General features: G+C 57.9%; 4 protein-coding genes across 4 annotated transcripts; all 4 read right to left on the bottom strand.

Annotated features, from left to right (window-relative positions):
* Window positions 1-1744: 1744 nt before the first annotated feature.
* CSF3 (colony stimulating factor 3) lies at window positions 1745-3396 on the bottom strand. Its single transcript, XM_027747973.2, has 5 exons — window positions 3381-3396; window positions 2744-2910; window positions 2373-2480; window positions 2119-2265; window positions 1745-1915 (listed from the first exon to the last, which is right to left on the bottom strand). Exons 1-5 carry the CDS (start codon window positions 3394-3396, stop codon window positions 1745-1747), a joined length of 609 nt encoding a protein of 202 aa, XP_027603774.2.
* Window positions 3397-5700: 2304 nt separating this feature from the next.
* PSMD3 (proteasome 26S subunit, non-ATPase 3) lies at window positions 5701-10382 on the bottom strand. The gene is made up of 12 exons (XM_027746772.2): window positions 10172-10382; window positions 9255-9445; window positions 8654-8791; window positions 8337-8473; window positions 8066-8256; window positions 7792-7895; window positions 7163-7277; window positions 6834-6953; window positions 6659-6762; window positions 6393-6548; window positions 6232-6282; window positions 5701-6151 (listed from the first exon to the last, which is right to left on the bottom strand). The coding sequence occupies exons 1-12, from the start codon at window positions 10338-10340 to the stop codon at window positions 6074-6076; spliced, it is 1554 nt and encodes a 517-aa protein (XP_027602573.1). The 5' UTR covers window positions 10341-10382; the 3' UTR covers window positions 5701-6073.
* An 868-nt stretch (window positions 10383-11250) lies between these two features.
* Window positions 11251-16413, bottom strand: LOC114002162 (gasdermin-A3). The gene is made up of 9 exons (XM_039387582.1): window positions 16305-16413; window positions 15175-15443; window positions 14788-14998; window positions 14359-14524; window positions 14179-14272; window positions 13294-13463; window positions 12954-13104; window positions 12190-12263; window positions 11251-12054 (listed from the first exon to the last, which is right to left on the bottom strand). The coding sequence occupies exons 2-9, from the start codon at window positions 15392-15394 to the stop codon at window positions 11818-11820; spliced, it is 1323 nt and encodes a 440-aa protein (XP_039243516.1). The 5' UTR covers window positions 15395-15443; window positions 16305-16413; the 3' UTR covers window positions 11251-11817.
* Window positions 16414-17350: 937 nt separating this feature from the next.
* On the bottom strand, window positions 17351-22423 carry LOC114001558 (gasdermin-A3-like). The gene is made up of 10 exons (XM_039387581.1): window positions 22315-22423; window positions 21173-21441; window positions 20786-20996; window positions 20358-20523; window positions 20180-20273; window positions 19606-19756; window positions 19298-19505; window positions 18959-19109; window positions 18318-18391; window positions 17351-18182 (listed from the first exon to the last, which is right to left on the bottom strand). Exons 2-10 carry the CDS (start codon window positions 21390-21392, stop codon window positions 17865-17867), a joined length of 1593 nt encoding a protein of 530 aa, XP_039243515.1. The 5' UTR covers window positions 21393-21441; window positions 22315-22423; the 3' UTR covers window positions 17351-17864.
* Between the last annotated feature and the right edge of the window lie 155 nt (window positions 22424-22578).

Genomic DNA, 22578 nt, shown 5'->3' with positions numbered 1-22578 from the left:
TCCCGGCTCTGTCAATATTTGCCTCGACAGCACCGTGCCTGGCGTTGGCACTGGCGCTTTCCCTTCCAGGAAGGGGCTGGAGCGGGGAAAGGGGGTTTTTCCGTAAGCACCCATGAGGTGGGAGAGGAAGGAGGGAGCTGCTGCCCATGGGGGTGTGTGTGGCCAAACGCCTGGGAGCGAGGGCTTCCCCTGGCGATGAGAGCCCGGCCATCTGGCTCTGGCCTTGTGCCAGCCCCTTCCCAGGGCTGGGAAGTCGGGGGGAGGCAGGAACTCCTCCCACTGGCCCCCCCTGGCCCTGGGCTCTGTCCCTGTGGGGCTGGGATGAGTGTGGTGAGGGATGCTGGTGGTCACAGGACCTGAGCGTGGGCCCAGTGGGAGGAAAGTGATCTGGTGGAGCTGAGGAGCGCAGGGACAGCCCGGGCTGGGCAAGGCTGGGGGTGGCTGCAGGGGCTTTCTGGGGCAGGGAGATGCCCAGGGGTCTCCTGACATTGCCACATCCGTTTGTCCATCCGCCCTGCCACAGGCACCCTGCCTTCCTCACTGCTGGAAGCCTCGTCCCACTGTGGTCGCTCTGGGAGGGCTCTGGGCACATCCTGAAGCAACTCTGGAGCAGATTCCCCCTGTGGCAGCAGCAGCAGAGGGGTGGGTGGGTCCTCCCAGCGCGGGTGGCTTCCGGAGCTTTCTAGGAATCAGCTCTTGCCCAAGTGTGATGCTGCCGGGGGTGGGAGGAAGCAGATGCCCCACGGGTGCCTCCCGGCCCTTAGGGGGCTCAGGCCATGGTGTGGGGGCACCAGGGGGGTTGGTTTCCAGTGGCACTGTGCACCACTGAGCCGACACTGGCAGCCACAGCCCGGCCCCAAGTGCCCCATTCCCTGGTCCCCTGTTCTCTGTCCCCGTGTCCCCATGCCCGGTCACTCCACTTCCCCCCCAAGCAAGCAGGAGACAGCAGGACAGAGCAAAAATAGAGTTTATTTCCATTTTTATCACAAATAATAATAAAAAAAAAAAGTAGCGTGTGTTCCTCGGGGCTGACCCAACTGCAGCAATAAATAGAGTACAAAACCCGCCGCCCCCGCGCCCGCAGCTCCCACACAGCCACGGGACCGGGGCTGCGTCAGGCTCAGGGGATGGGACCACGTCCAAGCAGCTCCTCCCGGCCAGGGATGGGCACTAATAAGTTAAACTGCAATAAATACCCCGAATTTAGCAGGGAAGGGGGACAGACAAGAGACAGCCCCCCCCCCCAAGTGCTGGTGCTCCCCAGAAAAGCCTCGTTCTGGGTGGGTTGCATCCCCCCGACATTTCCATCCTCCCCTCCCTCCCTAATGGCTAATAAATATTAATTACGGGAAATAACACCCATCAGATGTGGCCCTGTAGGCTGCAGCCCAGGCAGGGAGATGCTGCTCTGGAGCATCCTCATCCTCGGATGAAGGAGGTTTCCCGTGGGATGCTGCAGGTGGGACCCTGCAGCACAAACCGTGGGGAAACTGAGGCACAGGCGGTGCCGCGGCAGCCGCGGGGGCTCGGCCCAGCCCCCGAACCTCGTAGCAGAGATACGCTTGTGTTTAAATATTAAACAAGGGTGATGCTGCACAGATACCCGTGCACGGACCCACCACGGGGACCCCCCGGACCGGGAGCATCCCCGGCCAGATAAATATTAAATAGCCATAAATATTAAATAAGCAGAAAACGGGGCGCTCCTGGGACGTCCCTCGGGCGGGACATCCGCGAACAGGGGTCAGAGGCGGGCGAGGTGCCGCAGAGCCCGGTACGCCGTCTCCAGGAACCGCTGGAAGTTGGCCAGGATGAAGAAACCACCGACTTGGTGGTGGAAGTGGGAGGAGAAGGTGGGCAGGGGGTCCGGGTTCTCCGTGGGGTACGTCACTGTGGCCAGGCCCAGGTCCTCCATCTGCAGCCAGGCAGAGGCAGCGGAATCAGCTCCGGGCTCAGAGATGCCCTGGGAGTGCGGAGGCATCCCGGGGATGCAGAGTGTCCCTGCTGGGCCCTCCCTGTGCCCTTCCTGGGGATACGGTGCCCACCATGCCCACCCATCCCCGGGGATTCAGCCCCTGCCAGGCCCACCCAATCCCCCCAAGCCCCCATCCCCCTCACCTGCTGCTGGATGTTGGAGGACAGGTTGGCCATGTCCAGCTGCAGGGTCTCCACCAGCCCGGCATGGCCGGGCAGCAGGTCCCTCACAGCAGCCAGGGAGCCTTGGTAGACGCGGAGCCCGGCGCGGATCTGGTTGAAGCAGGTCTCCTGTGGTGGGCACAGCACGGTCAGTGGGGCTCTGGGGTGCCCTGAGCTGTGGCAGAGCCAGCGGGGCTGAAACCTGCCAGGTCCTGGCAGGGGTGGGCTGCACTCACCGCCTGGAAGGAGCGGCTGTGGCACTGCTCCAGCGGCACCTGCACGATGTCCAGGTCCTGCCGCACCAGCAGCAGCTCTTCCTCCTTGCACAGCTGGAAGGTGTCACACTGCGGGCGAGGGGGACGGTGTCAGGATGGCCAGAGACCCCCAACACCCCTCGACATCCCATTCCTGGGGTGTGGGACCCCCCCACAGCCCAGCCAGAAGGAGGGAGGGGATGGAGTGGACCTGCCACCAGTGTTGGCTGCCCTGGCTGGTGTGTGCCCAGGAGGGTCCCTAAGTGCCCCCGGTGGACCCCGCAGGCTCCCAGCCCTGCAGAGCCTTGTTCGTGACCCTGGAGGTTCCACCGTCCCCCCTCTGTGGGACTCACCACCATGCGCTGCAGCGCGGCCACATCCCCGCGGACCTTGCGGGTGAACTCGAGGTTCCTCTGCAGGAAGAGCTGGAAGTCCTGGTCCCCGGAGAGCTCGGGCAATGGTGCCCCGTGCAGTGCCCACCACGGTGCCCACAGCAGCACGCCCAGCAGCGCCAGCCCACCTGCGGGGACAACAGCTCAGAGCCCACCCAACACCCCGGGGACCCCGACCCCGTGCCCAGGGGGGGGTCAGCAACCAGGACCCCCCCAAAAGAGATGGGGGCACCAGCGCGGGCTGGGAAAGGGGCAGAGACTCCTGAATGGGAAGAGGGATGGGCACTCCCTGCATCCCACAGGCCATGGGGCAGTGCTGGGGAGCTCTGGGTGTGTGGGTGCAGCAGGTGTTACAGGAAGGGTGGATTTATGGGGGAAGTGGGGGAATTGGGCACTGTAGGTGCAGTGGGGGCAGTGAGTGAAGTGGGTACAGTGGGAGCAACAGGAGCAGTGAGAGATGTGGGGGCTGTGGGAGCAATGGGGGCTGTGGGTGCAATGGGAGCAGTGGGAGCAGTGGGAGCAGTGGGAGCAGCAGGAGGTGTGGGGGAAGTGGGAGCAGTGGGAGCAGTGGGGGCTGCAGCGGGTGCCGGGTACTCACGGGTGAGGGAGCACATGTTGGGTGCCCGGCTCGGTGTCTTCTCCTCAGTTCAGAGCAGCCCAGCCCAGCCCAGCCCGGCCTCCCTCTGTCCTGGCCAGCTCTGCTCATCGATCAGGGCATTTATAGTGCGGGCCCCGGGGATTCTCACCGACGTTGCAACCGCCCCGATTGCTTCATTGCCTTAATCACAGCTTTCAGATCTCGGAACCGGGCGCTCGGCCGGGCCCCCACCGCGGGGCTTTCCCGGGGCGAGTGGGCAGCGCTGCCCCTCGGTGTGGCTGCGGGTGCCCAGCTCAGCCCTGGCACCGAGGTGGGTGCCAGGACGGGGCTGGTGGGGCACTGGTGACTCATTAACCTGCTCCCAGGGCTCCCACTGCGCTGACCAGAGCCCAGTGCAGTGAGGTCACTCAGAGGGTCACTCGCAGGGTTGCTTCAGGGTCATTCACAGGTGACCGGGCAAGGGGACGGTGGCTTCCTGCTGCCAGTGTCACTCCAGGATCATGCCCATCCCTGTTCCATGTGGGAATCACCCCCCCAGCTGCCCCAGCCCCTCACTCCAGTGCCAGGGTGGGTGCTGGTGATGTGACTGGAGAGTGGGACTCGATGGCCCCTGTGGGTCCCTTCCACCTCAGAATGTCCTGTGATTCTGACTCTGTGCCCTTCACTGTGGTGGCACCAGCCGGAGGTGGCCAAGGTGTGACCCTGTCCAGGCACCTCCCCAGGGCTGTGGCTGCCCAGTGCAGCACCCTGGGGTCACATCCTGCCCTGCTGGGTGCTGTGGGGCCGGGTTGTGCAGTGTCCCCCATGTGCAGCAGCTGCATCAGGCTGACCCCCCTCCCCCTGCCAGGGGCCAACACGCCCTGCCCTTCAGGGAAGAGGCTTCCAGAGGCTCCCAGGTCTGGGATGGCCTTTCCCGGCCCTGCCACGCTGACGTGGGAATTTTGGCTCGTGCCGGTTCCCGCAAGTCCTTCCAGGATGATCCCTTGGGCCGGTGACAGCTGGATCGGCTCCTGTCCGGCACGGGCTGGACGGGGCAGGGAGGCACCTACTCCCCCCCCAGCCCTAGGCAGGGTGACCCTGGGGCAGTGCCGAGCTGGGGGGACTCACTCTGTGCCCCTGACCCCTGGCAGGGTCCCATCCCTGTCCTCCTGGGGTCTGTGGGGACAGGGATGGGGACAGGGAACCCCATTCCTGCATGTTGCAGACCTTGGAGGGCGTGGGGATGGGCCACACATCCAGTGGGGTACAGCCCATGGGCTACACTTCGTGGGGTGCAGTTTGTGGGGCACAGCCACAGCACCAGCCCCGAGAGCTGCTCCCACCTCCAGCTGGGAAACGAACCCTCATCAGCTGCAGCCAACCCATGGGCACAAAACAGAGCCAGCTGTTCCCTCTGGAACCTAAGGCTGACCTCCCCTCAGAACCTGGGAGCACCAAGTGTTCTGCCCTCAGACTCTGTGAGAGGACCATGGCAGTAGGGACTGTTTGTGGGATTTTGGGAAGCAACAGCCTCTCCCAGCTTTGCCTGTGCCCTCCCAGGAGTCAGGGGAAGCTGGTGGCCATGGAGGGACCCAGTGTGGTGCCCCTGGACTGCAGGGACCCCGAGGGCCCACAGGATCACCCCGGAGCGGATCTGCCCTCTCAGCAGGTTGGTGCTTTCAGGAATTGTGGAGGGGGGGTGGTTGAATCAGCGCCTGGTGGGGCCCAAAGCCCCCGTCAGCTTTCCAAGGAAGGAAGTGGTTTCGGACTCGAAACTCTGTGGGTGTTGGGGGGTGGGGGGTGGAGCTGGGGCAGCACAATCCCCCACATGGGCCTTGAGCAGCCCAGCCCGGCCCTGGGGACTCTCCTGGGCACTTGCCCCGCTGTTTCAGCCTCGTGGCCACCCTTCCTCTTCACGTGGCCCAAGCTGGGAATCCTCGTCCCCTTCCCTCTGCCAACACGTCGGCGCTCCTGGGGTGCCCCTGAGTCCCCAGAGCCAGCCCTGGCTGTCCCCCTCGGCTGGGCTCTCGCCTTCCCTGGTCTCCCCCAGGGGCCCCTGGAGCAGGGATGGGCCGGGGCAGCCTCACACTTGACCCTCAGCCCTGGCCCCTGTCCCAGCATGGGCGTGCTGGGGAATTCCCAGATTTTCCCAGAGGACTGATCCCAGATACCGGCAGGATCCACCTGGGGTGGCTACACATCCCCTGTCACCATCACCCCCCGGGGCTGGGGTTGTGGGGCACAAGGGGGGCCCAGCCTGGCCCTGTGCCTTTCCCCACAGAGGTCTCCAGCCCCGTGCCCCCCTCCCCACCCCAACAAACCCACGGCAGGAGCCGCCCAGGCTGGTGTTTTTCCGTCTTTTATTTTAAAATTCGTAATTGAAGTTTAACAAAGTTTGACCCCGTTGCTGTCGCGGGAGATGGGGGGGCCCTGGCGGAGCCCCCGCTCCTGCCCCCTGCCCGCTCCAGCCCCGCTCCCCCCGCAGCCCCCCCGGCACCGGCTCCGACATCACCACAGGGATCCTTCCAGGGATGTTTATTGGGGAGGGGGTCCCGCCGTGGGTGCAGGGGGTCGAGGGCTGTGGGCCCAGGGAACCCCCCGTGTCCCCTCCCACAGTACAGACATGCAGGGATTTATAAAAGGGGGGCTGGGGGTGCCCTGCTCAGCCACCATCTGCCCGAGGGACAAATAAAAAACACAGCCAGGGCCCAGGGTCATGGAAAACCGTCGTCGTCGTCCTCTGCCATCTCCTTGGCGAACTCCAGGTCCTGCTGCTCACGCTCCCGGCGCTCCTGGAAGGCAGAGGTTGGTGGCAGGTGGGGACAGGAGCCACGTCCTTCCCGTGGCCGCAGGGACCCGGGTGAGACCTCACCTCTGCAGATTCCAAGTCCTTGTTGTACGATTTGGGTGGGAACCTCATGGCCTGGAGAAAGGGAGGAGGAGGAACTCTGAGCTGAGCCAGCCTGGGGCTGTGTCCCGCTGTCCCCAGGGCTGTCCCCTGCCCTCAGGGATGTGGGGCCAGGCCGTGCTCACCTTCACGGACATGTTGTGGATGTCGAGGCAGAAGGAGATGCGCTGGTGGAAGGCCAGCTGGGGCTCCCGGGTCGAATAGATGTCGATCATCTCCTTGGACTGGACGTAGCCCTTCTCGTGGTTGATGCTGGCCTCGATCACGCCGTCCCGGATGGCCTGTGGGCAGGGGCAGGGCACGGCGTGTCCCCCAGGGCTCGGGATGTGGTGCACGGGGGGACAGGGCAGAGCAGGGGGCTGTGGGCACCCCGGGACCCCCGTGCTGATACCTTGGCGACGATGAACTCGGCGTCCTCCGGGCTGTCCAGCTGCAGCTTCTGGGCGATGTCGGCCAGGGAGATGCGGGAGTAGGAGAGGCTGATCATCCGGACACCTGCGGGGACAGCGGGATGCAGCCCCCTGGGACCACGGCATTGCCTGGGGGGACCCCAAACACCCCCCTACCTGTCTTGATGACGTTGTGCCTCAGCCGGATGATGAGGGTGTAGGTGCCATCTGCCTGGAACTTGTCCCCAAACTGGTCAAGGACTTGGTTGAACTTGGCCAGGTTCCCTGTCCTGACGGCTGGAGGGGAGAAAGTGGGAATGGGGGAAGGAGAAAGGACAGGGAATGCGAGGCAGGGCTGACTCCCTTCCTCCTCCTCCTCCTCCTCCTTCCCATGTGGCATCTGCATCCGAGTCCCACCAAGGGGAGAGAAGAGAACTCCCCTTGGGTGCCTTCCCACTCAGGGCATTCCATGGCTCTATGGGACAAGGAGGGGCAAAAGGCCATACCCTGGGTCAGCAGGAAGTAGGGCATGAGCGAGCGCTTGAGCGAGGGCTGCCGGAACTGCAGCCTGTCTGGGATTTCCCCGAGCAGCAGCTCCACCACGATGAGCAGCTTGTGCACCTGGGGCAGAACGAGACCCTGGGTGAGGCCCTGCAGGGCCTGAAACCATCCTTTTCCCTGTGGGGCCCAACTCCAAGAAGTCCTGAACCCATTCCCATCCCTGAGGGGCCCAGGAGGTCCCAGATCTGTCCCTGGGAAGTTCCAAACCTGGGAGGTCCCACAGTCATTTTCCCCTGCAGGGCCCAACACCCCGGGCAGTCCCAAAGCTGTCCCTATGGGGCTTGATACACTGGGAAGTCCCAACCCCAGGAGGTCTCAAACCTGGGAGGTTCCAGAGCCCAACTCTGGGGGGTCCTGGATCTGACCCTGGAAGGTCCCAACCTGGGGCGGTCCCAGACCTGACTCCATAAGGCCTGACAACCCAGCAGGTCCTGGATCTGTTCCTGGGAGGTCCCAAACCTGGGAGATCCTGCACCCATCACCCCTGCAGGGGCTGACTCCCTGGGAGACCCCAAACCTGAGGGGTCCCAGCCCCATCCCCAGCCCCGGGGGGTGCCACGCTGTCCCCCCTCACCGTCTGTTTGAAGCCCACGGCCGTGTGCTGCGGCGCCTTGCGCAGGGCGTTGGTCATGGTCCGCCGCGCCTCCGAGTATTCCAGCTGGATGGCCTTGATCCGCCCTGCGCCCACACGGGGCGGGTGGGGAAAGCCACCCAAGTGAATCCAACCCGACCCGCACGCACGGGGCTCCAAATCCTGCCTGGAAGCCCCATCTCCAGCTGCTCAAAGGGGTTTCCAGGGAAGCGGAGCCGGGAGGCGGGGGCGGCTCCCCCGGGTGGGACACGCTCACCTGTGTAGTACAGGTACCGAGCCCACTCGTTGTTGTTGGCCTGCTCGGGGAACACGGACTTGGAGACGAGCTTCTCGGCCTGGTCGTAGAGGTTGTAGTGGAGGTAATTCCTCAGGAGCAGGTTGAGCAGCGTGGCCTGGCCGTCGGCGTCGTGGCGCAGCGTGGCCGTGCGGAGCCGCGCGTGAAGGAAGCTGTGGGGTGGCACAGGGAGTCAGGGAGCAAACAGGGGGGATCGAGCTCGGGGACAGCCCACCCGCAGGGCCCATCCCACCTCCGGACCACGTCGAGCTTGTTCAGGAACTCGTAGATCCGGGAGTGGTAATAGTAGCACTTGGCCACCACCAGGTCCAGGGCCCGGCGGTTCTGGGAGCTGATCTTCTGCATCAGATCATCGGACACCTTCTGAGCCTGCGGGAGGGGAAGGGAGGTCAGAGCAGGGGGATTGATCCTGAGAGGGACAGAGACCACCTGGGCTGTGAAGTGGCCTCCCAACACCCCTGGGATGAGGGCACAGTGTGGGGCAGCGCCAGGTGGTCCCTGAGGCTCCTGAGGAGCAGGAGGACAGTGGGATCAGCTTGGGGGTCTCACCTCAGGGTACCTCTTGCTGTTCATCAGGTAGATGACGAGCAGCAGCTGCAGGTAGGTCTCCACCTCTGGCAGGAGAGGGGCTGAGGCCGCTTTCCCCGTCCGCGGGCGGAACTGCAGCTCAGCTTCCGTGTCCATGGACTGAGGGAACAGAGGGGACACATCCTGATCCCTGTCAGGATGTGACAGGAGCCAGCCCAGGCTGCTCTCATGACAGTCCCATCCCTGCCCAGGGCTGCAGTGTCCTGTCCCCGCTCACACGTGCTCCTGAGCAGCTGGGCTGTGTCCCCAGTGCCCCCCAGCCGTCAGTGTGAAGCCATTCCCCCTTGTCCTGTCACTGCAGACCCTTGTAAATAGCTTCTCCCCATCTTTCCTGTCGGCTCCTTCAGGTACTGGGAGGCCACAGTTAAGTCATCCCTAGACCTTGTCTTCTCCAAGCTGAATTATCCCAATTCTCTTGGTCTTTCCTCAGAGCAGAGGTGCCCCATCCCTCTGATCATCTTGGTGCCTCCTCACTCCAACAGCTCCCCATCCTTCCCGTGCTGGAACCCCCGAGCTGGGGGCAGCACTGGGGGCAGGTGTCCCCTCCTGTCCCTGCCCGTACCTCCTCCAGGAACCCGAGCAGGAAGTCCCTGAGGGTGCAGTTGGAGGTGAAGAAGCCGTGGATGGCCTTGTGCAGCACGTTGGGGTTGAGGCGGCGGGAGGTGGAGGGCAGAGCCCGCAGGGCCCGCAGGACGTAGCGCGGCTCCTTCCCCGACACTGCCTTCTCCAGCTGCTTCACGTGCTCCTTGATGTCTGTGGGGGGCACACGGACACCCCTCACCCCAAATCCTCTGCCAGGGCACCCCAGCTGGGTCTCCCCTGTCCTGCTGCCCTGGGGCTTCGGTGTCCCCGGTGACCTGACCCGTCCCTGCTCGGAGTAGGGGGCTGGGGAGACCCTCCCAGAGCCTTCTTCCTCCTCCTCAGGGGCTCCAGCCCCTCTCTGCACCCCCGCGGGGTCCCACCACAGCAGGCCAGCAGCTCCCCTGCCCCTCACAGCCCGTCCTCCCAGGGATCTCCACAAAATACCTCTCCCTATCCCTTTCCTTCACAGAGCCCCCCCAAGCCCCTTTGCACACAGTGACCCTCCCCAAAAACACACCTCCATCTCCTTTTCCTCACAGTGACGCCCCCCCCAACCCACCTCCCTTTCCCACATGGTACTCCAAGACTCCCCCTCCCCAAAATGAGCCCCCCAAAACCCACCTCCCAGCTCCCTTTCCCTCAGGGCCGCCCCCCAACTCCCCTCCCCACACCGATCCCCCCATTCCCCTGCCCCAACATCCTTTCCAGCCCCCCTCCACTGAGACTCCCCCCAAAACTCCTCCAGGGCTCCCGTAGCCCCCCAACCCCCTCCTCCCAACACCCTCTCTCCCAGGACCCCTCCCAGATGTCCCTCCAAGCTGTCCCTGCTCCCTCTCTCCCTCACGACCCCCCAGTCCCCTCTCAGACCCCCCATCACAGCGACCTCCCCACCCTCACCCTCCAGCGTGATGGCGTCCAGCTCCCTCTGCGGCTGCCGCTCGCCCGCCGCCTCGGGGGCCGCCGGGGCCGCCTCCTCGTGCATCTCGACGTCGGGGGGCGCGGGCGGGGGTCCCTCGGGGGGTGCCTTGGCCTTGTCGCCGCGGCGGCGGGGCCCGTCCTGCTTCATGGCGTGACACTGCACAACGGGCCGCCAGGCGCGGCCGGCCGAGCGCCGAGCGCCCGACCCCGATCGGCTCCTCCCGCCGCCCGCTCGGGCCTTTCCGCCGCCGCTCGGGGAGTCCCGCCGAGCTTGCTCGGCAATTTCCGTAAGGTTTTCGGGTATTTCCGCCCGGCGCTCGGCTGTGTCCGCCCGCTTGGGGGCGCAGGCGCGCGCGCGTCCGCGCTGGGCAGAAGCGCGAGGTCCCGTGAGGGGCCGGGACCCGGAGCGGGATTCCCGTGAGGGGTCCTGTGAGGGTCCGGGACCGGGAATCCTGTGAGGGGTTCCATTAGGGGTCCTGTGAGGGGCCGGGACCGGCGATCCTGTGAGGGGTTCCATTAGGGGTCCTGTGAGGGTCCGGGACCGGGGATCCCGTGAGGGGTCCCGTGAGGGGCCGGGAGCGGGAGTTCCGTCAGGGGTCCTGTGAGGGGCCGGGACCGGCGATCCTGTGAGGGGTTCCGTGGGGTCCCGTGAGGGGCTGGGACCGGGGATCCTGTGAGAGGCTGGGACCGGGACCAGGAGACCCGTGAGGGGTCCTGTGCGAAGCCGGGACCAGGAATCCTGTGAGGGGGCCCATGGACTGGGGATCCCATGAGGGGTCCCGTGAGGGACTGGGACCGGGAGACCCATGAGGGGTCCCGTGAGGGACCGGGATGGGAATCCTGTGAGGGGTCCCGTGAGGAGCCAGGCTGGGACTGAGAACGGGAGAACTACGTGCCCTTATTTCTGCAACAGCCTCACTCCCAAAGTTGTGGGATGTGCTGTGGGACCGAAAACACACGGGAAGAAAGAAGTTGCCTTCCAGAACACCGGGTTGCTCAGCAAGAAGCTCCTCTTTATTTTTAAAGCGATAATGAGAATATTTACGTTGTACCTGAAGCACTGCCCCATGTCCCTGGAGCAGCCTGTGGGAGATGGCAGTGCTGGGAGCAGGGAAGGGTGGGTGAAAGCCCTGGGATCCCCCCACCTTTGTGCCACCAGCAGCTCATGGAGCCCCCCGGGACTCCCAGGGGGGACCAGGGTAAGTGGGTCACTGCAGGTCTTTTCCTTTGGCTTTTGTTTCCATTGCATTTTCCCCCCTTTTCCCTTTGCATTTCCCTTCCTTTCCCTTTGAATTCCTTTTCCCTTGGCATTCCCTTTCCCATTCATTGGTTGCAGAAGCAGCAGCGTTTTTAGGGAAGCACACGAGGCACAGCTGCCAGGCCTGTGATTATTTGGGCTCGTGGATTTTCTGGTTGTCCCTCTGCTTTCAATGGGGGACAGCCAGAGACATCCACTTTGATATCCAGCCTTTTGTATCCATAATGAGCTTTCCTGCCTTAAGTTTGCTTATTGCAGCCAAAGCAGCCTTGAGCATTAACAAGGATGAAATTGGGGGAGAGAGGTGTGTCGTGGCCGGAGGTTTCCCAGCAGCTTGGGGAGGGGTCGCCTGGGCAGGGCCAGGTGCCTACTTGGGGCCACTGAGGAGGCTGAGGGCGTACAGGGCCACGTACAGGGCGGCCACGACCTCAAAGGGCCGTTCCATGGGCTCAGCTGATCCATCTTCCTGGAGCTTCACTCTGCTCATCTCCACCAGGGCCATGGTTAAGGTCTGATCCTCCTGCTGTGGGAAGGAGAGCAGGCTGGTGTCCACACGGAAAGACTCATTCTTGTCCTCCAGCTCGTGTTCCAGGAGTTTTCCAACCTTCAGAGCAACCACAAAAAAGGCAAATCAGTGTTTTAACAGGTGTCAAATTGTGATCTCATCATGGACACAGTGCTTTAATTAAAATATCCCCTTTGCCCCTTCAAATGAGCCAAGTGTGATGTGGGTACTCACCAGCTGCAGCTGTTGGGACACAATCTTCCTTTCCAAGGATTCCAGCAGCAGCAGCAGCTGATCGTCCAGTAGCTCTGCAAAATGAAACCAGCTCTGATCAAAAAGCTGCCAGCCAGGTGTTTGAGAGAGCTGGTGGGATGGGCAGGGTGAGCAGGATGAGAAGGGTGATCATTTCTTGTAGGAAATGCCTGTTTGTTCCAGAGCTCTTTGGATGTTTTATTCCAAATGATTTATGCTCTGAGAGGGATTAAGTCTGTTACTCACAGATTCATGGAATCTCGTGAGTTGGGAGGGATTCCAAGGATCATGGAGTCTGATTCCTGACCCTGCCCAGGACACCCCAACTATCCCACCCTGTCCCTGAGAGCGTTGTCCAAACCCTCCTGGAGCTCTGGCAGCCTTGGGGCCGTGCCCACTGCCCTGGGGAGCCTGTTCAGTGCCAACCACCCTCTGGGGGAAGAACCTTTCCCTGAGATCCAACCTGACCCTGCCCTGGCACAGCTCCAGCCCTTCCCTGGGTCCTGTCACAGGTCACAGAGTAGAGATTGGAGCAGCCCCTTGGGAGGAAGCTGTGAATGCACTTGGAGGGAGCAGAGAAGCCTGGAGGGGTATCATGGGGGGTTCTCTGCTCTGCCCTGCATGGGATTTAGATGCACTTCCTCCCCCAAGATTCCACTTGTGGAGGAAGAGGAGCAGGAGGGCCTGGCCAGCCTGGGAGTCAGCCCTGCCTTTATTTCCCCCCTATTAAAGACCCAAAGCCTCACCAGCCAAAGCATCGAGGGTGTAGGTTATTCCCTTTGCCAGCAGAAGACAACGATCTCCTGGAGAATTCTTTAAGGTGCTCAACAGGTCTTTTAAGTCTGGGCTTTTAGTTTTCAGCTCATAACCATCAGTTTTCTCAAGAACTCCTTCCATCTGGGGGGACAAGGAAAAGAAAAGTGAGGATTTGAGGGCAGAGGCTGCTGGTAGTGCAGAGCAGAGAGATGTGCTGAGTGTGGGAATTTTGGAGGGACTGTTGTGGCAGAGGTGCCTTGTGGGGCAAGAGGTGTGATGGTGGATGTCTGTGTGTTTGTAAATCCTGGCATTGAGAGAAGCTTTACTTACCTTCTGGCTGAGCTCTTGAAAGAGGTTCCTGTCTCTCATCACAGCTGTGATGGTGTTTAAGAACTTGACTTGCAGGCCAGAAGGCAACTCGGAGAAAATCCCACAGTATTGTTTAACTTCTCTGTCCACTGTGACTAATTTTGGTGTTAGGAGATCAGAAAGGCAGGGTTCTGAAAACCAGAAAGATTCCAAAGATGTCACTACTGAACTAGGAGTTCAGTGGCAGCCCTAAACTGAGAGTGTGAAACCCTGGTGTGTATATTGTGGAAGCAAGATGGAATTTGGGCAGTTGTCGTGTCTTGGGGAACACAACAGTCTTGGTGGTTTGTTTTATCCTGGGAGATTCCATCTTACTCAAACCAGGTAAAAACTGTGCAAGTGGAAGCAGAAAAAGACTTTGCTTACCATCATCGAAGTAATATGTGCTTCTACAAGGCAAAAAACATCTTAAAAATTCCGGTTCTGCAACAGGATAGAAAGGACATTTACAATGTGTCCCCCAGCCTTCCCACTGAAGGTCACCCACCCTGTTTTCTCCCTGGCTCTTTTCTTCTAAACAGGAAAAAGGACCAATCCAAACTCTGCTGCCTGTGCCATTTATCACCAGGAGCTCTGCAGCTCCCCAAATGGAGAGCTGAGAGTTCCAGTGTCCCTCTTGCCCTTCCCTACCAACCCCTCCCCAAACTGCTCCTTTCCCACGCAGCTCCTTGACCTTCCATGGGTTGGACAACCTTCCCCAGGTGGTTTCTGTCCCTCCCACTGCCTCCATGTCCTTGCAAACGAGCTGAGGGTGGCTGTGGGGCTGAGTGATACTTGAGAAAATGTTCTTCCTCTTCTGCCCTGTTTCCCGAATGGAGGAGTTGGTAATTTCTGGAAGTTACTTACCCCATTCTCCACTGAAAATGTCCATGTAGATGGTCCTGAAGGCCAGGGTGCAGCCCTTGGGTATGACTATGCTTTGTCTGTTCTCTGTGGTGCCCTGGTAAAGGAAAACACCCTGTTAGAGCCCCTGGGTGCAGGTGTTGGGGAGAGAAAGGGCTCTCTGAGCCTGGAGAGAAACCAAACCTGTGCAGAGAATTTGGTGTAAATCGTGGCTAGGAAGCCTCCCTGTGCCTTGCTGGATTCCTTGTAGACAGTCTCCTCCGAGGCTTCCAGGGTTTCAGAAACCATGTATAAATTGAGCGTTGTCCTCAGGAGCTGTTGGATGAAGGAGTGATCTATGTCGATTTTTCTGAAAGAGAAAAAGGATGAGAACAGGATGGAGCACAAGTCATTTGAGGAGCGGCTGAGAGAGCTGGGAAGATCAACCTGGGGAAAAGGAGGCTCAGAGGGGACATTCTGGCTCCAAGCCCCACCCAGCCTGGCCTAGTTAGGGGGAATTCATTGTCTAAGGTCTCAATCTTGTTTTTTTCTTGCTGTTGAACACCCATTGTGTGACCCAGCATGGGTTGGGTGGGGATGGCCAGAGCAGGTGCTGCCTTTGTCCTGCCTTACCTATTTTTTCTCGCTTTCTCCAGTGAGTCCATTGGTATGGCCTTCTTCTGCAGCTTGATGGAAAACGCCTGGTACAAGGAGCCACCTCCTTTCAGCTCCACACTTGCAGGGTCAACACTAAGGCTGAGAGACCCATCGACTTGGTCAGCAGTGACCTTTGTGAGAGTGAATTGGCTGGAATCTGGACCATCTCCCGAGGGAAGGAGGGACTCTGAAATGATTCCATGCATTTGCTTCAGCAGGATGGCACAGACTCAGCACTGTAAGTATTTCACCCACAGGAAAGCTGGAACGTGGGACAGTTCAGCCATGACCCCAGTGACCCCCAAACATTATCTATGGAATTTGTGAACCTGAATATATCAGGTTGATATATTTGGGCTTTACCTGTGCTTTCCCCATCTTCTCCAGGCAGCAGCACACTGTCCAGTCTGAACCCTGTGTGGTGGTAGTAGGGACGTGGATGGAATATGGTATTTTGTTTTCTTTTTTGTGTCAGAAGACAGAAGGGTCTGAAGTGCTCGTGGTCTGCGATGCTCTCGACAGGGACCCATTCCTCCTTTGGATCCATTTGGCTTACAATGTATTTGGTGACTTTTTTAAACATTCTGCTCTGCGTGGATGAAGTTTTGCAGCCCAGCCAAGTGGATTTGTGCCTTGGGAAAGTGGCAAGGCAAATTAAGCCAAATTACTTGAAATAAGTAACCAAATGTTAGTTCAATTATTAGGAAGTTTTCAAAATCATGACCTAAATACACCACATTATTTAAGGAGCCAACATTCAGAGGGTTGTTTTAGGGAGTGTTTGGAGAGGAAGGAGCAGGAGCTGTGGGTTGTTTGGACTCGTCCCCCTTTGCTGATGACCCCAGTCATGGTGCAGACAGAGCACAGCTCGCAGGCTCTGAGGGTGCAGATATTGGGGACAAATCTTCGAGGAGATATAAAGCAATCAGCCCAGGCCAGCCCCTTGGGTGTGGCCTGGTGCTGTGCAGGGGAGAGCTGGTGTCTGAGAGCCAGAAACAAAGCCCGGTTTCTTGAGGCAGCTTGTTTTTCACAAAAAAAGAAGTTTCAGTTTCACTTTTCTGGTGTGTTGGGGGAGGGAAAGCCAGGGAATGCCAGACTGGTTTGGGTTGGAAGAGACCTTAAAGCCCATCCAGTCCCATCCCCTGCCATGGGCAGGGACACCTTCCACTAGCCCAGGTTGCTCCAAGCCCCGTCCAACCTGGCCTTGGACACTTCCAGGGCTGAGGCAGCCCCAGCTTCTCTGGGCAACCTGTGCCAGGGCCCCACCTGGCTCCCAGGGAGGAATTTCTTCCCAATGCCCCATCTAACCCTACTGCCTCTCAGGTTAAATCCATTGCCAAGACAAATAGGCTTGTGTGCCCAATTTTAGTAGCACTTGCAGGACTCATTGCCTTGGAAGTCTTCAAGAAGGGAGAAAAGCTGAAGAAGAGCACTTAGCAGACAGCTTCCCCCAAGCTTCTGCCCCAGCCCAAGCTCTGGAATAGGGCACTTGCCTGTTTGGTGGATGCCTCCTGTGGATCGGGAGCCTGGGGCTCTGAGGGGATGTGAGCCCTGCAGAGCAGCAGGACTGGGGAGGAGATCTCTGGCTTCCCTTCTGCTCAGAGGGCCGGAAGCGTTTGTTAAACGAGGGAGTTGGCACATGAAGCTGGAAGGAGCACAGACCCAAAGAGTTTTAACCCAAAATGATTTCCCTTACCTTGCTAAGGGGTGTCTCCCTGAAGCAACCCCTGGGGCAGAAGCACCGTTAGACCCAGTCCTTAGACCCAGTCCGTGCAGGAGGATCCCTGGCTGGTCACTGCAGCTTATCCTGAGTCACTCCCAGATGTGAGAGACTTCCAGTCATCTTCACCTTGTTCAGCCTTCACACAACTATTGCTTAACTCTGCCACTGAAAGGCTTTGGTGATTGGGCAGGGTCAGATTGTTGGAATCTGTTACAGAGACTGAGTCAGTGGAACTTCTACAGATGGAGCAGATGAAACCCACCCACCCCTCCAGAACCCTGAGTGGAGCTGGGCCTGCAGATGTTACACCATGTTTGTGTTTTCAGCATGTTTGGGCTGTGATGCTTTGTGATCTCTTCCTGCCTTTCCCTGCAGTGCAGGATTTCTTGGGGCAGGAGTTCAGGTAAAGAAGAGAAGTAAAGAGCCAAGTGTGATATCAATGACTGGTAGCAGCTCTGGAATCATCAATCATATTTTGCAGACTTGGGTGGAAAATAAGTGCCCTTTAAGATGTGCCCTGCAGTTCTTGCCTCAGTCTGTGCCCTCTTTTGCAGCCTGAGTCGCGTGGACTGACACTGATCCCTGCAGAGCCAGGAACATCTGCTCTAGGGAGGCCGTTCTGCCAGAGCATGGGAGAAGGTTGGTGTTGGTCAGTAATTATTTGCCTTCCTATGTCTTTGTATCCATGGAGTAGGGGTGCATTAGGAATTGGCTACGTGGCCTTATTTCTGTGACAGCCTCACCCCCAGGGTTGTGGGATGTGCTGTGGGACCGAAAACACACAGAAAGAAAGAAGTTACCTTCCAGAACACCGGGTTGCTCAGCAAGAAGCTCCTCTTTATTTATAAAGCGATAATGAGAGTATTTAAATTGTATCTGAAGCACTGCCCCATGTCCCTGGAGCAGCCTGTGGGAGATGGCAGTGCTGGGAGCAGGGAAGGGTGGGTGAAAGCCCTGGGATCCCCCCACCTTTGTGCCACCAGCAGCTCCTGGAGCCCTCCAGGACCCCCAGGGGGGACCAGGGTAAGTGGGTCACTGCAGGTCTTTTCCTTTGGCTTTTGTTTCCATTGCATTTTTTTCCCCTTTCCCTCTGCATTCCTTTGCCCTTCCCTTTCCCATTAATTGATTGCAGAAGCAGCAGTGTTTTTAGGGAAGCACATGAGGCACAGCTGCCAGGCCTGTGATTATTTGGGCTCGTGGATTTTCTGGTTGTCCCTCTGCTTTCAGTGGGGGACAGCCAGAGAAATCCACTTTGATATTCAGCCTTTTGCATCCGTAATGAGTTTTCCTGCCTTAAGTTTGCTTATTGCAGCCAAAGCAGCCTTGAGCATTAAGAAGGATGAAACTGGGGGAGAGAAGTGGCTGGTGGGCAGAGGTTTTCCAGCATCTCGGGGAGGGATTCCCTGGGCAGGGGCAGGTCCCCACTGAGGAGGCTGAGGGCGTACAGGGCCACGTACAGGGCGGCCACGACCTCATCGGGCTGTTCCATGGGCTCAGCTGATCCATCTTCCTGGAGCTTCACTCTGCTCATCTCCACCAGGGCCATGGTTAAGGTCTGATCCTCCTGCTGTGGGAAGGAGAGCAGGCTGGCATCCACATGGAAAGGCGTAGCCACCGTCTTCAGATTGTGCTCCAGGAGTTTTCCAACCTTCAGAGCAACCACAAAAAAGGCAAATCAGTGTTTTAACAAGTGTCAAATTGTGATCTCATCATGGACACAGTGCTTTAATTAAAATACTCCCGTTACCCCTTCAAATGAGCCAAGTGTGATGTGGGTACTCACCAGCTGCAGCTGTTGGGACACAATCTTCCTTTCCAAGGATTCCAGCAGCAGCGCCAGCTGATTGTCCAGTAGCTCTGCAGAATGAAACCAGCTCTGATCAGAAACCTGCCAGCCAGGTGTTTGAGAGAGCTGGTGGGATGGGCAGGGTGAGCAGGATGAGAAGGGTGATCATTTCTTGTAGGAAACAATTTCTGTTTGTTCCAAAGCTCTTTGGATGTTTTATTCCAAATGATTTGTGCTGTGAGAGGGATGTGTCTGTTGCTCACAGATTCATGGAATCTCGTGAGTTGGGAGGGACTCCCAAGGATCATGGAGTCTGATTCCTGGCCCTGCCCAGGACACCCCAACTATCCCAGCCTGTCCCTGAGAGTGTTGTCCAAACACTCCTGGAGCTCTGGCAGCCTTGGGGCCGTGCCCACTGCCCTGGGGAGCCTGTTCAGTGCCAACCACCCTCTGGGGGAAGAACCTTTCCCTGAGATCCAACCTAACCCTGGAGGGGTATGATGGGGGGTTCTCTGCTCTGCCCAGCATGGGATTTAGATGCAGATTCCACTTGGGGAAGAAGAGGAGCAGGAGGGCCTGGCCAGCCTGGGAGTCAGCCCTGCCTTTATTTCCCCCCTATTAAAGACCCAAAGCCTCACCAGCCAAAGCATCGAGGGTGTAGGTTATTCCCTTTGCCAGCTGAAGACGACGATCTCTTGGAGAATTCTCCAAGGTGCTCAACAGGTCTTTTAAGTCTGGGCTTTCAGTTTTCAGCTCATAATCATCAGTTTTCTCAAGAACTCCTTCCATCTGGGGAACAAGGAAAAGAAAAGTGAGGATTTGAGGGTAGAGGCTGCTGCTAGTGCAGAGCAGAGAGATGTGCTGAGTGTGGGAATTTTGGAGGGACTGTTGTGGCACAGGTGCCTTGTGGGGCAAGAGGTGTGATGGTGGATGTCTGTGTGTTTGTAAATCCTGGCATTGAGAGAAGCTTTACTTACCTTCTGGCTGAGCTCTTGAAAGAGGTTCCTGTCCCTCATCACAACTGTGATGGTGTTTAAGAACATGACCCGCAGGTCAGAAGGCAACTCGGAGAAAATCCCACAGTATTGTTTAACTTCTGTGTCCACTGTGACTAATTTTGATGTTGGTAAACCAGAAAGCCCGACCCCTGAAAACCAGAAAGAGTCCAAAGATGTCACTACTGAACTAGGAGTTCAGTGGCAGCCCTAAACTGAGAGTGTGAAACCTTGGTGTGAATATTGCGGAAGCAAGATGGAATTTGGGCAGTTGTCATGTCTTGGGGAACACAACAGTCTTGGTGGTTTGTTTTATCCTGGGAGATTCTGCCTTACCAAAACCAGGTAAAAGTTGTGCAAGTGGAAGCAGAAAAATACTTTGCTTACCATCATCGAAGTAATATATATATGTACGAAGACTTCTTTTGAAAAAACACAGTCCTGCAACAGGATAGAAAGGACATTTACAACGTGTCCCCCAGCCTTCCCACTGAAGGTCACCCACCCTGTTTTCTCCCTGGCTCTTTTCTTCTAAACAGGAAAAAGGACCAATCCAAACTCTGCTGCCTGTGCCATTTCTCACCAGGAGCTCTGCAGCTCCCCAAATGGAGAGCTGAGAGTTCCAGTGTCCCTCTTGCCCTTCCCTACCAACCCCTCCCCAAACTGCTCCTTTCCCACACAGCTCCTTGACCTTCCATGGGTTGGACAACCTTCCCCAGGTGGTTTCTGTCCCTCCCACTGCCTCCATGTCCTTGCAAACGAGCTGAGGGTGGCTGTGGGGCTGAGTGACACTTGAGAAAATGTTCTTCCTCTTCTGCACTGTTTCCTGAATAGAGGAGTTGGTAATTTCTGGAAGTTACTTACCCCATTCTCCTTTGCTAATGTTCATCTGGATGGCCCTGAAGGCCAGGGTGCAGCCCTTGGGTATGACTATGCTTTGTATGTTCTCTGTGGAGGCCTGGTGGAGGAGAACACCCTGTTAGAGCATCTGGGTGCAGGTGTTGGGGAAGGAGCGACACCTGAGCACAGAGAGAAACCAAACCTTTGCAGAGAACTTGGCGTAAATCATGGCTAGGAAGCCTCCCTGTGCCTTGCTGGATTCCTTGTAGACGGTCTCCTCCGAGGCTTCCAGGGTTTCAGAAACCATGTATAAATCGAGCTTTGTGCTCTGGAGCTGTTGGATGAAGGAGTGATCCATGTTGATTTTTCTGAAAGAGAAAAAGGATGAGAACAGGATGGAGTACAAGTGATTTGAGGAGCAGCTGAGAGAGTTGGGGGGGCTCAACCTGGGGAAAAGGAGGCTCAGAGGGGACGTTCTGGCTCCAAGCCCCACCCAGCCTGGCCTAGTTAGGGGGAATTCATTGTCTAAGGTCTCAGTCTTAGTTTTTTTGCTGTTGAACACCCATTGTGTGACCCAGCATGGGTTGGGTGGGGATGGCCAGAGCAGGTGCTGCCTTTGTCCTGCCTTACCTATTTTTTCTCAGTGCCTCCAGTAAGTCCATTGGTATGGCCTTCTTCTGCACCTTGATGGAAAACTCCTGGGACAAGGAGCCACCTCCTTTCAGCTCCACACTTGCAGGGTCAACACTAAGGCTGAGAGACCCATCGACTTGGTCAGCAGTGACCTTGGTGAGAGCAAATTGGCTGGAATCTGGACCATCTCCCGAGGGAAGGAGGGACTCTGAAATGATTCCATGCATTTGCTTCAGCAGGATGGCACAGACTCAGCACTGTAAGTATTTCACCCACAGGAAAGCTGGAACGTGGGACAGTTCAGCCATGACCCCAGTGACCCCCAAACATTATCTATGGAATTTGTGAACCTGAATATATCAGGTTGATATATTTGGGCTTTACCTGTGCTTTTCCCATCTTCTCCAGGCAGCAGCACACTGTCCAGTCTGAACCCTGTGCACTCGTAGTAGGGACGTGAGTGGAATATACTGTTTTGTTTTCTTTTTTGTATCAGAAGACAGAAGGGCCTGAAGTGCTCGTGGTCTGCGATGCTCTCGACAGGGACCGATTGTTTGCTTGTATCCCCTTGATTTACGATGTATCTGGTGACTTTTTTAAACATTCTGCTGTGCGTGGATGAAGTTTTGCAGCCCAGCCAAGTGGATTTGTGCCTTGGGAAAGTGGCAAGGCAAATTAAGCCAAATTATTTGAAGTAAGAGCAGGACATTGTAACCAAATGTTAGTTCAATTATTAGGAAGTTTTTGAAATAATGACCTAAATACACCACATTATTTAAGGAGCCAACATTCAGAGGGTTGTTTTAGGGAGTGTTTGGAGAGGAAGGAGCAGGAGCTGTGGGTTGTTTGGACTCCTCCCCCTTTGCTGATGAACCCCAGTCATGGTGCAGACAGAGCACAGCTCGCAGGCTCTGAGGGTGCAGATATTGGGGACAAATCTTCGAGGAGATATAAAGCAATCAGCCCAGGCCAGCCATTTGGGTGTGGTCTTGTGCTCTGCAGGGGAGAGCTGGTGTCTGAGAGCCAGAAACAAAGCCCTGTTTCCTGAGGCAGCTTGTTTTTCACAAAAAAGAAGTTTCAGTTTCACTTTTCTGGTGTGTTGGGGGAGGGAAAGTGAGGGAATGCCAGACTGGTTTGGGTTGGAAGAGACCTTAAAGCCCATCCAGTCCCATCCCCTGCCATGGGCAGGGACACCTTCCACCAGCCCAGGTTGCTCCAAGCCCCGTCCAACCTGGCCTTGGACACTTCCAGGGCTGACGCAGCCCCAGCTTCTCTGGGCAACCTGTGCCAGGGCCCCACCTGGCTCCCAGGGAGGAATCCCTTCCCAATGCCCCATCTAACCCCACTGCCTCTCAGGTTAAATCCATTGCCAAGACAAATAGGCTTGTGTGCCCAATTTTAGTAGCACTTGCAGGACTCATTGCCTTGGAAGTCTTCAAGAAGGGAGAAAAGCTGAAGAAGAGCACTTAGCAGACAGCTTCCCCCAAGCCTCTGCCCCAGCCCAAGCTCTGGAATAGGGCACTTGCCTGTTTGGTGGATGCCTCCTGTGGATCGGGAGCCTGGGGCTCTGAGGGGATGTGAGCCCTGCAGAGCAGCAGGACTGGGGAGGAGATCTCTGGCTTCCCTTCTGCTCAGAGGGCCGGAAGCGTTTGTGAAACGAGGGAGTTGGCACATGAAGCTGGAAGGAGCACAAACCCAAAGAGTTTTAACCCAAAATGATTTCCCTTACCTTGCTAAGGGGTGTCTCCCTGAAGCAACCCCTGGGGCAGAAGCACCGTTAGACCCAGTCC

This window comes from Pipra filicauda, unplaced genomic scaffold (genome assembly GCF_003945595.2).
Source record: "Pipra filicauda isolate LSUMZ 115617 unplaced genomic scaffold, ASM394559v2 scaffold579_size272245_pilon, whole genome shotgun sequence".
NCBI classification, from domain to species: Eukaryota; Metazoa; Chordata; class Aves; order Passeriformes; family Pipridae; genus Pipra; species Pipra filicauda.
Note: the sequence above shows the minus strand (reverse complement) of the source record. Positions and strands in the feature narration are given on the sequence as shown.

Excerpts from the sequence above, each read along its gene's own strand:
- LOC114002162 (XM_039387582.1), bottom strand. The coding sequence starts at position 15,394 with ATGTTTAAAAAAGTCACCAAATACATTGTAAGCCAAATGGATCCAAAG. Across the intron at positions 14,999-15,174 it reads AGAAGATGGGGAAAGCACAG|AGTCCCTCCTTCCCTCGGGA; the intron begins GTAAAGCCCAAA and ends GAATCATTTCAG. Across the intron at positions 13,464-14,178 it reads CATTTTCAGTGGAGAATGGG|AACCCTGCCTTTCTGATCTC; the intron begins GTAAGTAACTTC and ends TCTGGTTTTCAG.
- CSF3 (XM_027747973.2), bottom strand. Across the intron at positions 2,481-2,743 it reads CCGCGCTGCAGCGCATGGTG|TGTGACACCTTCCAGCTGTG; the intron begins GTGAGTCCCACA and ends CCTCGCCCGCAG. Across the intron at positions 1,916-2,118 it reads CCTCCAACATCCAGCAGCAG|ATGGAGGACCTGGGCCTGGC; the intron begins GTGAGGGGGATG and ends GCCTGGCTGCAG.
- PSMD3 (XM_027746772.2), bottom strand. The coding sequence starts at position 10,340 with ATGAAGCAGGACGGGCCCCGCCGCCGCGGCGACAAGGCCAAGGCACCC. Across the intron at positions 8,474-8,653 it reads ACAGCAAGAGGTACCCTGAG|GCTCAGAAGGTGTCCGATGA; the intron begins GTGAGACCCCCA and ends CCCCTCCCGCAG. Across the intron at positions 6,763-6,833 it reads GCACAACGTCATCAAGACAG|GTGTCCGGATGATCAGCCTC; the intron begins GTAGGGGGGTGT and ends CTGTCCCCGCAG.
- LOC114001558 (XM_039387581.1), bottom strand. The coding sequence starts at position 21,392 with ATGTTTAAAAAAGTCACCAGATACATCGTAAATCAAGGGGATACAAGC. Across the intron at positions 20,997-21,172 it reads AGAAGATGGGAAAAGCACAG|AGTCCCTCCTTCCCTCGGGA; the intron begins GTAAAGCCCAAA and ends GAATCATTTCAG. Across the intron at positions 18,392-18,958 it reads CACCCTCGATGCTTTGGCTG|AGCTACTGGACAATCAGCTG; the intron begins GTGAGGCTTTGG and ends TTCATTCTGCAG.